Genomic DNA, 16205 nt, shown 5'->3' on the forward strand with positions numbered 1-16205 from the left:
CTCTCTGCAACCTCCACCTCCTGGCCTCAAGCAATCCTCCCACCTCAGCCTCCCAAGTAGCTGGGACTACAGGCATGAGCCACCATGCCCAGCTAATTTTTGTATTTTTTGTAGAGTTGGGAATTTGCCATGTTGCTCAGGCTGGTCTTCAACTCCTGGGCTCAATGAATCTGCCCGCCTCAGCCTCCCAAATTGCTGGGATTACAGGCATGAGCCACCTCACCTGGCCCCGGGTACTTTTATATATAAGTTATAGTATACTTATATATAGTACTTTTATATATAAGTATAGCGCATCTGTTTCAGATAAAAATATAGGAAACCTTGGGGGTCTCCTTAGAAGTTATTCAAGTAGTATTAGTGCCTTTATGTACTTTGTAAAAGCTGTCATTTCTTCCAACCGCATCAAGAACAATATACAGAAAGTTTAGCCAAGTATGGGGCACACACAGGTAGTCCCAGCTACGTGGGAGGCTGAGATGGGAGGATTAGTTGAGCCTGGGAGGTTGAGACTACAGTGAGCCATGTTTGTGCCACTGCACTCCACCCTGGGTGACAGAGCAAGACCCTTTCTCCAACAACAACAAAAAAGAACACACACACACACAAAGAAATTGTTGGTCATAAAGTAGTCGAGTGAAATTCAAGTGTCAAAAAATAATCTGAGCATTTGCTAACATTCATGTTTAGCAGTGTAGTCTGGAAGAAGTGAAGGAATCATGACCCACCATGTTTTTGCCCCTAGCAAGAATCCAAGGACTATCATAGGCTGCCTTATCCCTCTATCCTACCTGAAGATATCTCATACCAGCTGGGTGGATGTTGTCTCTTCTTGGTCTTAGACCCTGAGAATGTACGTGAAGCGGGAGAGAGATAAAGGCAAGGTGGGGCATGGTGGCTCATGCCTGTAATCCCAGCACTTTGGGAGGCCAAGGCAGGCAGATCACCTGAGGTCGGGAGTTCGAGACTAGCCTAGCCAACATGATGAAACCCCGTCTCCACTAAAAATACAAAAATTAGCCAGGCATGATGGCAGCGGGCACCTGTAATCCCAGCTACTCGGGAGCCTGAGGCAAGAGAGTCACTGGAACCCGGGAGGCAGAGGTTGCATTGAGCCAAGATCGCACGACTGCACTCCAGCCTGGGCGACAGAGCAAGACTCCATCTCAAAAAAAAAAAAAAAAAAGGCAAGAGGGATTATTGCTGTAGCAAGGAAATATTCCTTTTGTTAAGCAATGATAAAGGAATGTCTACCAGTGAGGCACCTAACACCGCATTTGAGATTTCAGGAAGCTCTAAGTGCCTGTACTTAAATTTTACAAAAAAACACCAATGTTACCTTATAGTGTATTTGTTCAGTGCTTTTGGTTGCCCTGGGAACTATGACAGTGTTCATTTCACATTTGTCCTTGGTCTGCTCAGTGGGAAGATTGAGGACTGGATACCAGGGCCTGGGGCAGGGCTTCCTCTTCCTCAGCCACATAAGCCAAGAGAATCTCAGCATTTTCCTCAGTGGCTTGTTCAGGAAAGAAACGGCCATGGTTTGGCAGGAAAGAGCAGTTTGGCAACCATGCTGGTCATAGGAAATATTTGTGTGTTTTCAAAGAGATCATAAATATTATATGAGATGCAGTTTTTTCTGTTTTTTTAGAACTGCAAAGTGTTACTAAAAACGTAGGTTTGGATACATCACTACAGTTATGTTTTGAATTTGCCAGACCTTGTGTTCTATAACTAGGGCAGAATATTTGAAGCTTCTTTTTAGTTGGAAACGCCACGGCATTGCAGCCACTTTTCAGGGTCTGAGCAATGATAGGTTGTCTGTTCCAACATATCTTTTCTAAATGATCTTGTCTATCTTCACATTCATTACTTTTAATACCCAGACAAAACTAATCATTCTCTAATTTGAAAGTGTTATTTATGACTATTGGAAGCATAAATAAAATTGTGACTTTAATTTTATACACTCTGGAAACCTTCTCCCTGTAAAGAAAAAAAAAATGTCTTAAGGTCCTAGAGGGCCATGAAAAAGACTTTGAAAGCTTAATAGTTTCTTGGTTAAAACTCTTTTGATTACAAGTATTGGAGAACAACCAAAGCTAGCTTAAGAAAAAAGTAAATTTGGGGGGTGGGAGATGAGGGGAGGGAACCTAGAGGACGGGTCAATAGGTGCAGCAAATCACCATGGCACACAGACCTGCACGTTCTGCACAGGTATACTGGAACTTAAAAGAAAAAAGTAAATTTATTTTAAAAGATACAAAGACACCTCCTGTTGTCTAAGAAGAAGCCAGGCCTCAGGAAGATACTGGAACAAGGACATAGATTTGCACCAGGAACCCCATGTCTGTCTGTCTCTCTCTCCTTCTCTCTCCCTTTCCTCCTTCTTCCCCTCCTTCTCTCTCCCCCCTCCCTCCCTTCTCCCCACCCTTCTCTCCCCACCATTCTCTCCCCTCATTTTCTCCCCCCGTTCTCTCCCCCCATTCTCTCCCTCCATTCTCCCCCTTCTCCCCACCCCTCTCTCCCCCCTACTTTATTTCTCTGCCCCTTAGAAATCTTCAGGAAGAAATATATCTATTTCGGCCAGGCACAGTGGTTCATGCGTGTAATCCTAGCACTTTGGGAGGCCAAGGCAGGTGGATCACCTGAGTTAAGGAGTTCAAGACCTGCCTGGACAACATGGTGAAACCCTGTCTCTACAAAAATTAGCTGGGTGTGATGGCGCACATCTGTAATCCCAGCTACTTGGGAGGCTGAGGCATGAGTATTGCTTGAACCCAGGAGGCAGAGGTTGCAGTGAGCCAAGACTGTGCCATTGCACTGCAGCCTGGGTGACAGAGCGAGATTTCATCTCAAAAAAAAAAAAAAAAAAAAAAGAGAGAGAGAGAGAAATATAACTATTTCTTACCTCAATAATTTAGACCTTAAAATTCTAGACATAAAATAACTGACTTCTAATTCCAGAATATCAAGAGAGAGACTGGCTCAGCTTGGGTTTTCTGTCAGTCAGGGTTTAGCACAGGAAACAGACCCCAGTTGGTATTTAAGCAAGAAAAGATTAATACAGGGGACTAGGTACTTTCAAAAGCTCTGGTTGGTCTACAGAAGCAGGGTCTAGGCTGGGTTACTTACCAGAAGAGCTTCTACTCTTCTGGTAAGTGGTAAGAGGTTCCTCTGAAGAGCTTCTAATTAAGAAGCCTTTATAGTTGCCTGTCAACATCCAGGTAGCTGGAAAGTAAATATGAGCTCTGCTGCAGAAACACCAAAAGAGGAAGGGATGCTGGGCTCTGATTCACTTCTGCTTCCAAGTCATAAGTGGATCTAAACAGTGGAACCTAATTCACAAAGAGCCTAGCTGCAAGGGAGTCTGGGAAATGTAGGGTTTTTATTTCCTTTCCCACCTCTCTAATTAGAACAAGGGTGGAATGAAGTTGGGGGAGCCGATTTGTAGTATCTACCACAAATTACATATCTGCCCATGACTGACACAGCTGTTGCCAAAGAGGCAAGGACACAGTGTACACATGGGTGCCTGGGGCTCACCCTGTGGATGGAAGGGATGGCTGTGATCTGGGCAGATAATCCAAATGGAATTCACCACCCACATGAGATCCTCTCCCAAATATTTATGGAGGCCCTATTGTGTGCTCTGTTTAGCAACTTGTAACTCAGACTTTGAGTTGAGTTCAAGAGCTGGGGGTGACAGATGGTGAGCAAGAGCTTCTGTATTATTGTTCCATCAATGTCTGTATTTGTTTTTTGTTTGCTGTGGAACCATTTTTATCAACTGATGTTTTGCCTCACAATCAGCTTATGAACCACAGTGTTTTCTCCCTCTGCCCTATAGCTGCCCACATTGGCGTTGGAATAAGTGGACAAGAAGGAATGCAAGCTGTCATGTCGAGTGACTATTCCTTCGCTCAGTTCCGATATCTGCAGAGGCTACTGCTGGTGCATGGCCGATGGTCTTACATAAGGATGTGCAAGTTCCTACGATACTTCTTTTACAAAAACTTTGCCTTTACTTTGGTTCATTTCTGGTACTCCTTCTTCAATGGCTACTCTGCGCAGGTAATGTAATGTTGTTATTATTGTTATTTACTAAGCAGAGCTCTTAAATGAGTAAAAATCTAGTTCTGAAAAAACAATTTATTTCTTCTATATTTGTAGTTTTGGGGCTGTGTCTCCTTACAGTTGGGGCATAATTAAGAACGATCATGACTTCTCTAAATGTTTCTGGTGGTGTAAAAACATTTTACCTTAGAAAGGAGGGGATTTGGCCAGGCATGGTGGCTCACGCCTGTAATCCCAGCACTTTGGGAGGCTGAGGCAGGTGGATCACCTGAGGTCAAGAGTTCGAGATCAGTCTGGCCAACATGGTGAAACCTGGTCTCTACTAAAAACACAAAAATTAGCTGGGTGTGGTGGCACGCGCCTGTAATCGTAGCTACTTGGGAGGCTGAGGCAGGAGAATCGCTTGAACCTGGGAGGCAGAGGTTGTGGTGAGCCGAGATTGCGCTATTGCACTCCAGCCTGGGCAAGACTTTGTCTCAAAAAAAAAAGGAGGGGATTTGCTTGTATGTTTTTGTCTTTATCTTTGGTTACTTTTTCATGTTACCTTGCCATTAAGAGTAGTGATAATAGGGCTGGGTGCAGTGGCTCACGCCTATAATCCCAACACTTTGGGAGGCCAAGGTGGGCGGGTCACATGAGGTCAAGAGTTGGAGACCAACCTGGCTGACATGGTGAAACCCCGTCTCAACAAAATACACAAAAATTAGCCAGACATGGTGGCGTGTGCCTGTAATCCCAGCTACTTGGGAGGCTGAGGCAGAAGAATCGCTTGAACCTGGGAGGCAGAAGGTACAGTGAGCCAAGATCAGGCCACTGTACCCCAGCCTGGGCGACAGAGTGAGACTCTGTCTCAGAAGAAAAAAAAAAAAGAATAGTGATAACAGGCCAGGCGCATAGACTTTCGCCTATAATCCCAACACTTTGGGAGGCTGAGATGGGGAAATCGCTTAAGGCCAGGAGTTCGAGGCCAGCCTAGGCAACACAGCAAGACCCCATCTCTATTAAAACAAACAAACAAAATGTTAAATAAAGGAAGCAGATGAGTATGTGCTAACTAGGCTGGCATGTATCTTTGTTGGTGATGTGGAGCCTCTGTCATCCCCTCACAGACTGCATACGAGGACTGGTTCATCACCCTCTACAACGTGCTGTACACCAGCCTGCCCGTGCTCCTCATGGGGCTGCTCGACCAGGTAGGAGCGTCGCACGAGCAGGGACACTTCTGGACAGATGAGAACGCGTTAGAGAAGTCCCAAGCAAACATTTCAATGCATTCTTCTGGTGTTCACTTCTTTCTGATCAAACCCTATTATAATTCTGTTGTCAGGCATCAAGGGTCACAGCTGTGCTTCTTGTTTTGTAATAAGGAAAGAGGATTTCTGTGTAGTCCCAGCTACTCGGGAGGCTGATGCAGGAGTATGACTTAAGCCCAGGTGTTCAAGTCTAGCCTGGGCAACAAAGTGAGACCCCATCTCTAAGACAAAAAAAAAAAAAGAGAGAAAAGAGGATTTCTGTGACTGGGTTGAATTCATTGGCACACGTATTTGTTATGTTCCTTTTAGACAGTAAGAGCTTACTATGAAGATACCTGAAGGCAGGGCATGGTGGATCATGCCTGTAATCCCAGCACTTTAGGAGGCTGAGGCAGGCAAATTGCTTGAGGTCAGGAGTTTGAGACCAGCCCTGGCAACATAGGGAGACCCCATCTCTACAGAAAAATTTAAAAATTATAGGCATGGTAGTGCATACCTGTGAAGTCCCAGCTACTTGGGAGGATGAGGTGGGAGGATTGCTTGAGCCTGGAAGGTTGAAGTGCAGTGAGTCTTGTTTGTGCCACTGCACTCCAGGCTGGGCAACAAAGTGAGACCCTGTCTCCAAAAAAAAAAAAGGAAAGGAAAAAAAGGCACCCGAGAATCCAATATGTCTCTACAATAATAATTTACTCATTTTAAAGTCAGTTTAAATCCTTTCCAAAATTTATGTAGCTAGTGTATATTTTTATCTAATATCAATTCTTAAAAAGAAAGCACTACTATAAAGACTAAAAAGTAATAATTTATAATTAACTCATCAACTTGTATGACAGAACTTTTTTCCAAAGGATTTGCAACAATATATATTCACTCAGGAGGTAAAAATAGCCTCCCTACATATTTTTTGACATTACTAATTTGTTTTCTTTCCATAAGTAGCAAAGTAATAAACTTATACCTAGCCCTTCTCTGAATTAAATGTTAAGTAATGGTAGTCTAAGCAATGAGGTTGAGCTCTGCACACCACAAATATTGCAGGATTGATCGATTATCTTGTTCAGTTTTTGCCTTCCTAAAATTTAACAGCAGGCTGCAACTTTTTGTGAGATATTAATTATAACATATCTCTGACTGCTTTGACCTGATGAATAAAATACCATCATTTTGTTTTCTCCTTAAGGATGTGAGTGACAAACTAAGCCTCCGATTCCCTGGGTTATACATAGTGGGACAAAGAGACTTACTATTCAACTATAAGAGATTCTGTGTAAGCTTGTTGCATGGGGTCCTAACATCGATGATCCTCTTCTTCATACCTCTTGGAGCTTATCTGCAAACCGTAGGGCAGGACGGAGAGGCACCTTCCGACTACCAGTCTTTTGCTGTCACCATTGCCTCTGCTCTTGCAATAACAGTCAATTTCCAGGTACGTGGCTTGCATTGGCCATATTCAGTGTCTATTGGTACCTACTTATATATCTGTATATAGGGTGGCGTGCACATCCACCTGACTCCCACTGCACCTGTGCCCCTTACAAAATATAAATGCCATTTTCATCTCTTATACCAAGCACATTTTCTATTTCTTGCCTGAGTCAAGGATGGTTTAGTTTCTGGTTCGGTATTCAAGCCACATCATGCCTAACTTGCTGAATTCTGTTTTCAGGATTGTTAGATCCTTTATTTCTTGCTAACTCCCCAAAATGAGTGCTCTGTTTTTCTCTGGTTTCCCAACAGATTGGCTTGGATACTTCTTATTGGACTTTTGTGAATGCTTTTTCAATTTTTGGAAGCATTGCACTTTATTTTGGCATCATGTTTGACTTTCATAGTGCTGGAATACATGTTCTCCTTCCATCTGCATTTCAATTTACAGGTTGGTATTTCCAAATTCCAAAAATAAATGTACAGACAAATGTCATTAGTTTAGATTTTGACATAACTTCTGTTAAGTAATAAAATATACAAGGTGGAATGGCCGGGCGCAGTGGCTCACACCTGTAATCCCAGCACTTTGGGAGGCCGAGGCAAGTGGATTGCTTGAGCCCAGCTGTTCAAGACCAGCCTGGACAACATGGCTAAACCCCATCTCTACCAAAAATGCAAAAAAATTAGCCAGGCATGGTGGTACATGCCTGTAGTTCTAGCTACTGGAAAGGCTGAAGTGGGAGGATTGCTTGACCTGGGACGTTGAGGCTACAGTGAGTCGTGATGGCACTGCTGTACTCTAGCCCAGGTGACAGAGCAGGACCTGTCTCAAAAAAAAAAAAAAAAAAAAAAAAGCACAACAAAACAAATATATACAAATTATTATTGCTAGTGAAATGTCCTGTCTGGAAATTAAATGGTGATGGTGGGTTGAAAGGGCATAACATGATGGGAGGAAGACAAATTAAAATAGCTTTACAATAGCACTGTACGTGTGTTGAATTAGATAACTTAAGACTTAAAAGGCTAGATAAAAGCCTATTCTTTCTTTCCCATAAAACCTAATACTGGGGCTAGATGTGGTAGCTCATGCCCGTAATCCCAGCACTTTGGAAGGCCAATGCAAGAGGATCTCTTGAGCCTAGGAGTTCAAGACAAGCCTAGGCAACATAGGGAGACCTCGTCTCTACAAAAAAAAAAAAGAAAAAATGGAAAAAAAATTAACTGGGCATGGTGGTACACGCTGGTGATCCCAGCTCCTCAGGAGGCTAAGGTGGGAAGGATTGCTTGAGCCTGGGAGATTGAGGCTGCAGAGAGCCATGATTATGCCACCCCAGCCTGGGTGACAGAGTGAGACCCTTTCTTAAAAGAAAAACCCCCAAAACCTAGTATTGGTAGGTTTTTGGAAAAATGAGTACGCAAGTATTGCTAGTAACACTGCAATATATTTTAATTTTTCCAAACATCTGAAAATGCATAAGGGATTATAAAACTTTTTACACATTTTGGCCAGGTATTTCTACTTGGGGAAAGTATCCTAAGATAATAAAACACACGAAGTTTTGGCAAAGTTAATTTGTACAGATGGCACCACCATAACATTTCTAACTGTAAAAAAGAGGAAAAAATGGAAATAACCCAAGACCTAAGAATATTGTTAAATTAGCTAATCATATCATGAAATAACCAATATGATGAAATTCTAGAATTCAAAAGTGGTCAACATTATTAGAAATATGTGTGCAGGCCAGGCACAGTGGCTCACCCCTATAGTCCCAGCAGTTTGGGAGGCCGAGACAAGAGGATCACTTGAGCCTAGGTGTTCAAGACCAGCCTGGGCAACATAGCGAGACTCCGCCTCTTAAAAAAGTAATAATAAAGTAACAAAAAAGAGACAAATAAGAAATATGTGTGCAGAACAATAAATAAATTGATAGAAAACAAAATAGTTATGTGACCAGTGATTACAACTGCATAAAATATATGACAAATTGACAAATGCTAGAATGAATTTGAACTGATATAAATATCATAAATATTATAAATATAGAATATTAATAAAAATAATTATGAACTAGAATTCATGAGCTTCTTATTTTGAATAGAGAGCTTGGACTCGCAATGAAAAACAATCCCCATAAACTAGTTTCCCTGGCCGGGCGTGGTGGCTCACCCCTGTAATCCCAGCACTTTGGGAGGCCGAGGCGGGCGGATCACAAGGTCAGGAGATTGAGACCATCCTGGCTAACACGGTGAAACCCCGTATCTACTGAAAAATAGAAAAAATTAGCCAGGTGTGGTGGCGGGCACCTGTAGTCCCAGCTACTCGGGAGGCTGAGGCAGGAGAATGGTGTGAACCTGGGAGGCGGAGCTTGCAGTGAGCCGAGATCGCGCCACTGCACTCCAGCCTGGGCGACAGAGCAAGACTCCATCTCAAAAAAAAAACACTAGTTTCCCTGTAAAAGATTCAGATTTTTATGACCAGTTGTTGAGCTGTAAAAGTCCGTTGCTGTGGTAACCCTTTCCTTCTTGGGATTCAGCTCATTTTTTTTGTGATTGTGTTTTTCTTTACTAACTCTGTGTTTTAAAATATTAGTAACCCAGTTACTTAGCATATTTCCATAGGGAGTTTTTTAATCCCATACACACTTAGCAGGGTAAAAACCACATTTAAAAAAAATCAAGACCATTGTTTTCACAAACTGAGAGTATAAGTACACAAAACATGATGAGAAATGTGGCTCTGGAAGATGGTCATTCGATTTTGAAAATTGGGTCGTGTCTATGATTATGTGACTGTATTATTGAATTGAATTATTACTTCATCTGACATAAAAATTCAGAAAACAAATTGCAGTCGAAAAGCACGGCTCCAGTCAGGCAGAAGGAGGTTTTAACTCAGGCATTGCCATGGTTGGTTTTGTTAGCTTGGGCAAATTTTTTAACTTCTCCACAACACAATTTACTTATGTGACACAGGGATAATACCCATCTCTCAGAACTGATCAAATGACATGATCTGTATAAAACACCAGGTACTGGCAGTGCTAGCTTTTTTTTTTTTTTTTTTTTTTTGAGACAGAGTCTTGCTCTGTCACCCAGGCTGGAGCGCAGTGGCGCAATCTTGGCTCACTACAACCTCCACCTCCCAGGTTCAGGCAATTCTCTCACCTCAGCCTCCAGAGTAGCTGGGATTACAGGCACCTGCCATCATCCCCGGCTAATTTTTGTATTTTTGTAAAGACAGGGTTTCACCATGTTGGCCAGGCTGGTCTTGAACTCCTGACCTCAGGTGATCCGCCCACTTCGGCCTCCCAAAGTGCTGGGATTATAGGCGCCCGGCCTGGCAGTGCTATAGCTTTTATTATTTGGAGTTTCTAAGCAGAACTAAAATTGAAAAGTGCTTTTTTTTTTTTTTGAGATGGATTCTCACTCTGTTTCCAAGGCTGGAATACAATGGCTCGATCTTGGCTCACTGCAACCTCCGACTCCCAGGTTCAAGTGATTCTCATGCCTCAGCCTCCCAAGTAGGTGGGATTACAGGCATGTACCACCACACCTGGCTAACTTTGTATTTTTAGTAGAGACAGAGTTTCACCATGTTAGCCAGGCTGGTCTTGAACTCCCCACCTCAGGTGATCCGCCCACCTCAGCCTCCAAAAGTGCTGGGATTACAGGTGTGAGCCACCACACCCAGCTGAAAAGTGCTTTTTTAAATCCTTAAATTCAGAAGGCCAGGTGCTGTGGCTCATGCCTGTAATCCCAGCACTTTGGGAGGCCAATGTGGGTGGATCACTTGAGCTCAGGAGTTTGAGACCAGCCTGGGCAACATGGTGAAACCCCATCTCTACAAAAAATACAAAAATTAGCCAAGCGTGGTGGTGCACACCTGTAGTCCCAGCTATTCAGGAGGCTAAGGTAGGAGGACACTTGAGCCCAGGAGGCTGAGGCTGCAGTGAGCCATGATCACGCCACTGCACTCCAACCTGGGTAACAGAGTGAGACCCTATCTCAAAAAGTCAGAAGTCTTGATCACCTAACTTTGCATTTTTGATCAATGCAATGTCAACAAATGTGCTTTTTTTCCTTATTTGCTCACTTATTTACATTTGCCTAGTTTCAAATAATTTACCTTCCCAATTTTGCTTTGCTTAGTCTGATTTTAAAATGTCCGTTCTTTGAGCCATAATGGATATTTTGGGGAGGCCAATCCAGTTGTAAAAGTTTACCATAAATGATCTATTTATAGATTATGAAATATTAACTATGTTCTTTTTTTATTTTATTTTTATTTGAGACAGAGTTTTGCTTTATCACCCAGGCTGGAGTGCAGTGGCATGATCTCGGCTCACTACAACCTCCACCTTCTGGATTCAAGCAATTCTGCCGTCTCCTGAGTAGCTGGGACTACAGGTGTACACCACCATCCCTGGCTGATTTTTTGTATTTTAGTAGAGACGGGGTTTCACCATGTTGCCCAGGCTGGTCTCGAACTCCTGAGCTCTGGCAATCCACCCACCTTGGCCTCTCAAAGTGTTAGGATTACAGGCATGAGCCACCACACCTGGCGAAATATTAACTATGTTCTTAGGAAAAAAGGACCACAGTGATGCATTTGCCATGTTCTTTACAGGCACAGCTTCAAACGCTCTGAGACAGCCATACATTTGGTTAACTATCATCCTGACTGTTGCTGTGTGCTTACTGCCCGTCGTTGCCATCCGATTCCTGTCAATGACCATCTGGCCATCAGAAAGTGATAAGGTATAAAGAATATAGTCCTCTCCCAACTCTGTCCCTCACAGAAACCAAAGCGTTTCCCAACAGCACCTTTCCTGCAAAATTCTAAGCTCATGGGAAGTTTGGTAAGAATGATTTTTCATGATTGCTTCTCTTTCTTTAACTCTATCTCACAAATAAGTCTTGGAATTGGGAGTTTGCTTTTTAATACAAAAATTACCAAACATAAACAAAAAAGGGAGAATAGAATGAGCCCCATATATCTATCCCCTCAGTTTAACAATTACAGTGTTAACATTTTGTCATACAAATCACGTTGGGTTTTTTTTCTTTATTTAAAGAAAAGTGTCACCTTCTGTAGCAGGATCCTTTGAGCTACAAGGAACAGAAAGCTGTGACTCAAAATGTCTCTACAGTAGTGCATCATCATTAATCATTAGTAGGCTTCAGGCCCAGTTGATTGAGCAATTCAATGTTGTAAAAAAAGGATTGGGCTGGTTCTTGCCATCTCTTCTCTCAGAAACCTTCATTATTAGCTTCATATGGATGCTGGAAGATGGCCAGAGCAGTTTTGGGCATCAGATCCTGACCTATCAGGGTCAGGGGGAGATAAGAGACTATTCTGTAGCTCCTTAGGGGCCATGGAACTTCTCACCCAAGGGCCCCAGTACAGTGCCCTCAGGTCTCATGTGCCAAAATTAGGTCACTTGCCCATTCTGGACTAGTTTAGCAAGGGAAATCAACCTGCCCACCGCCCATAAGAAATGTGGCTGTGAGGGGTTGTGGGGGGGCAATCTGAATACAATCAATTTCCATTAGAAAGAAGGAGAGAGTAGAGGCTAGTGAGGCAACCTTCAGTATCCCTCAGGTCTCCCTTTTGCAGTGCCAACAGTATGCAGTAACAACCCAGGAAAGAGGCCCTACTGAATTTTCTCTTTGACTGTACCCATCTGGTCTGAACTAGAAAAGGGCACTAGCTTCGAGGGAGTGGCAATCTTGGCTTTGCATTTTCTAGCTGTGTGACCTTTGAAAAGTTAGATAACCTTCCCTCGGCTTCAATATATATCTCCAGGTAGGTAGGTAGGTAGATCGATCAATCAATCTATGTATAGATATACAGAGATGGATATAGATCTATATCATCATATATGTCGATATATATATATATCTATATATCTATAGATAAATAGATATAGCCAAGCACTGTGGCTCATGCCTGTAATCCCAGAATTTTTGGAGGCTGAGGCAGGCAGATCACTTGAGGTCAGGAATTCAGGAGGTCAGGACCAGCCTGGCCAACATGGTGAAATTCTGTCTCTACTAAAAATACAAAAATTAGACAGGTGTGGCAGTACGTGCCTGTAACCCCAGTTACTCAGGAGGCTGAGGCAGGAGGATCGCTTGAACCTGGGAGGCAGAGGTTGCAGTGAGCCAAGATCGCGCCATTGCACTCAAGTCTGGGTGACAGAGCGAGACTCCATCTCAAAAACAAAAAAAAGATATAGACACACATACATACACACACACACACACACACACACACACACACACACACACACACACACACACAAAAGTGGGGACAGAGCTGCCGGCATCAAAATGGGGCAGGTGTCAGGGGAGTTCATCAGTGTTCATTTCTGTCCACCGTCTGGCCAGGCCTCCTCCCTGGTGTGGACCTTATCTTCATCCCTCCCCATCTCTCCCCCTTGCAGATCCAGAAGCATCGCAAGCGGTTGAAGGCAGAGGAGCAGTGGCAGCGACGCCAGCAGGTGTTCCGCCGGGGCGTGTTAACGCGGCGCTCAGCCTACGCCTTCTCGCACCAGCGGGGCTACGCGGACCTCATCTCCTCCGGGCGCAGCATCCGCAAGAAGCGCTCGCCGCTTGATGCCATCGTGGCCGATGGCACCGCAGAGTACAGGCGCACCGGGGACAGCTGATCCCTCACCCCCAGGCCGGGATGCGGCCACAAAGCACGTCTATTTTTTTATGAAAGACTCTCAGGACTTTGTGTGTGTGTGTGAATTGCATTCATCACAAAGATATTGAAGACAATAAATAATCTTTATAACAAACTCCTTGGGTTGGACTATTAAACAATAGCAGAGCCAAGAAATAGGACTTTTAAAAGTCCTATTATTCGGCCGGGCGTGGTGGCTCAGGTCTGTAATCCCAGAACTTTAGGAGGCTGAGGAGGGGAGATCACCTGAGGCCAGGAGTTCGAGGCCAGCCCAGCCAACATGGTGAAACCCTGTCTCTACCACAAATTAAAAAATTAGCCGGGCTTCGTGGTGGGCACCCGTAATCCCACCTATTTGAGAGCCTGAAGCAGGAGAATCGCTTGAACCTGGGAGATGGAGGTTACAGTGAGCCGAGATTGTGCCACTGCACTCCAGCCTGGGTGACAGAGCAAGACTCTGTCTTAAGAAAAATTTAAAAATAAATAGGCCAGGCACGGCGGCTCATGCCTGTCATCCTAGCACTTTGGGAGGCCAAGGCAGGTGGATCACTTGAGGTCAGGAGACCAGCCTGGCGAACATGGTGAAACCCCATCTCTACTAAAAATACAAAAATTAGCTGGAAACCGCTTGAACCTGGGAGGTGGAGGTTCCAGTGAGCCAAGATCGTGGCACTGCACTCCAGCCTAAGCAACAAAGTGAGACTCCATCTCAAAAATTTTTTTTAATAATAATAAAAGTCCTATTATTCAACTGGTTATGTACATTATGGTTGAAAGGGAACGTTTTAATCCAGTCTCAATCCAGGGCAATAGAATTACAAAGCATGTTGTATTTCAGTTCAAATGGTATTGTATTATAAAATTACAGTTACATTTTCCTTTCTGTGATCTTCAGCATAATTTCCCAGAGGCTCCTTTTTCCCCCCATAGGCCATCTTATTAACAGATTTTAAAATTTATAGTAATGACAAATGACTTACCAGTGTTCATCATCTGAAAGCTAAGTGGTTCAATCACTTTTTCAAAGTTGATAGTAGATTGCATCGTTTCATGTTTCCTCATATTGGTTTAATAATTCTATTTAATCAAGGAAAATAACTTCAGATTCCATAAAGTTTCAGTTTATTTTTGGTTTACTACTAGGTGAGATAGCACATTACATACTTTTACTATCAAATATTATTTCAGCAGCTTCCCATAGTACCAAATGATTTGATTCCCTACTCTCATTTTTTAAAGCATCTAAATATTTATGGGCTTAAAAAAGGGGTTTTTTAAAACTGAGGATATCAGTAATAAATTGCAGAATATTTTGCGAAGGTTTCTTTTGGAAAGCAAACTTTTCTGCCTGCCTATATGTAAAGTATTTTATAAGGGACTTGAACAGAGACCTCACTCTTTTTCACTTGTCTTATGTTGAGAGAAAAGGTTATTGGCAGCCACATTCCTAAGACTGGGGAATGGTGTGTCCTTTTAAATTTGAAGATAACTTTAGGTAATTATGGAAACTCCTCAAGGAGGTAAAAGTAATTTTTTTCCAGACATTTTTCTCATTCTGTGTCTTTCACACACTAGTTTCCATAGTTCAATAATTCTGTTTTTTACCATTGGGCTGTGAATGTTCACAATATCAGTCCTGTTGAATTCCTATGAGGTAATCACAATGTGTATATAGTTCATTTTCTAGGTATGATAAAAGAATGTATGGCTTTTTATTCTGTGGAAGTAAAATCCTGAACGTTTACAACTTTTTCTTAACTTGTAAATAAAAAATTATAAGTTTTTCCTTTTTTTACAGAAAAGTTAGCTTGTGTAATTCTGTTAGTTTCAGATTTCTCTCCTGTTTTTACAAATTGTGGGAAAGATTGACAATGCAAATGTGTCAAAGACATACTGTTGGGTGCAATATTAACAATTTTAAAATGCAAATTTCTTTGGATAAATTATTTCTATATTCTGTAAATCTGAGATTTAATGTATATTTTGTTTAAAAAAATGATTTAGTAAAATCTTTGAAAAGTATAATCTTTTAAAGTATTTAAATTGGCTTTTGTTGTTGTTATTTTTAAGAATAGGGTATGTGACAGAAGAATCTAGTCCCACAAGGTTTCTAGAGGAATGTGGGGGTCCTTTAGTGGTGAGAAAGTCAGGGACAGGGAAACTAAGTGTTAGGGAAGAAGTGATGGAGAAAGGGCAACTAAGTGTTAGGGAAGAAGTGATGGAGAAAAGGTGATCAGGACCGGGGCACTGTGGCTCACGCCTATAATCCCAATACTTTGGAAGGCTGAGGCAGGAGAATCACTTGAGGCCAGGAGTTTGAGACCAGCCTGGGCAACATAGCAAGACTCTGTCTTTTCAAAAAAAAAAAAAAAAAAAAAAAAAAACAGCTCACTGTAGTGGCACGTGCCTGTAGTCCCTGCTGCTTGGGAGGCTTAGGTGGGAGAATCACTTGAGCCCAGGAGTTTGAGGCTGCAGTGAGCTATGATCATGCCACTGTACTGAAGCCTGGGTGAGAGCAAGACTCTGTCTCTAAAAGAATTTAAAAGGTGGTCAGACTTTAGAGACAGAGGGGTAAAGATTTAGAGTTAGGGAGATCAGCTGGGCATGGTGGCTCATGCCTATAATCCCAGCACTTTAGAAGGCTGAGGTGGGCAGGTCACTTGAGGCCAGGAGTTCGAGACCAGGCTGGCCAACATGGCGAAACCCCGTCTCTACTAAAAATACAAAAATTAGCCAGGTGAGGTGGTGCA

The 16205-nt window shown here is 42.8% G+C and overlaps 1 protein-coding gene across 1 annotated transcript in view; it reads left to right on the forward strand.

Annotated features, from left to right (window-relative positions):
* ATP8B1 (ATPase phospholipid transporting 8B1) overlaps positions 1-15492 on the forward strand; it is a 145887-nt gene extending 130395 nt beyond the window's left edge. Inside the window, exons 23-28 of the mRNA XM_003264274.4 lie at positions 3851-4074; positions 5187-5270; positions 6511-6756; positions 7068-7206; positions 11392-11522; positions 13211-15492. Coding sequence (XP_003264322.1) covers positions 3851-4074; positions 5187-5270; positions 6511-6756; positions 7068-7206; positions 11392-11522; positions 13211-13435 — 1049 coding nt within the window. The 3' untranslated portion in view covers positions 13436-15492. The remainder of the gene's footprint in view (positions 1-3850; positions 4075-5186; positions 5271-6510; positions 6757-7067; positions 7207-11391; positions 11523-13210) is intronic.
* The last annotated feature ends 713 nt before the right edge of the window (positions 15493-16205 follow it).

The sequence above is a fragment of the Nomascus leucogenys genome, chromosome 4 (assembly GCF_006542625.1).
Source record: "Nomascus leucogenys isolate Asia chromosome 4, Asia_NLE_v1, whole genome shotgun sequence".
Classification (NCBI taxonomy): Eukaryota; Metazoa; Chordata; class Mammalia; order Primates; family Hylobatidae; genus Nomascus; species Nomascus leucogenys.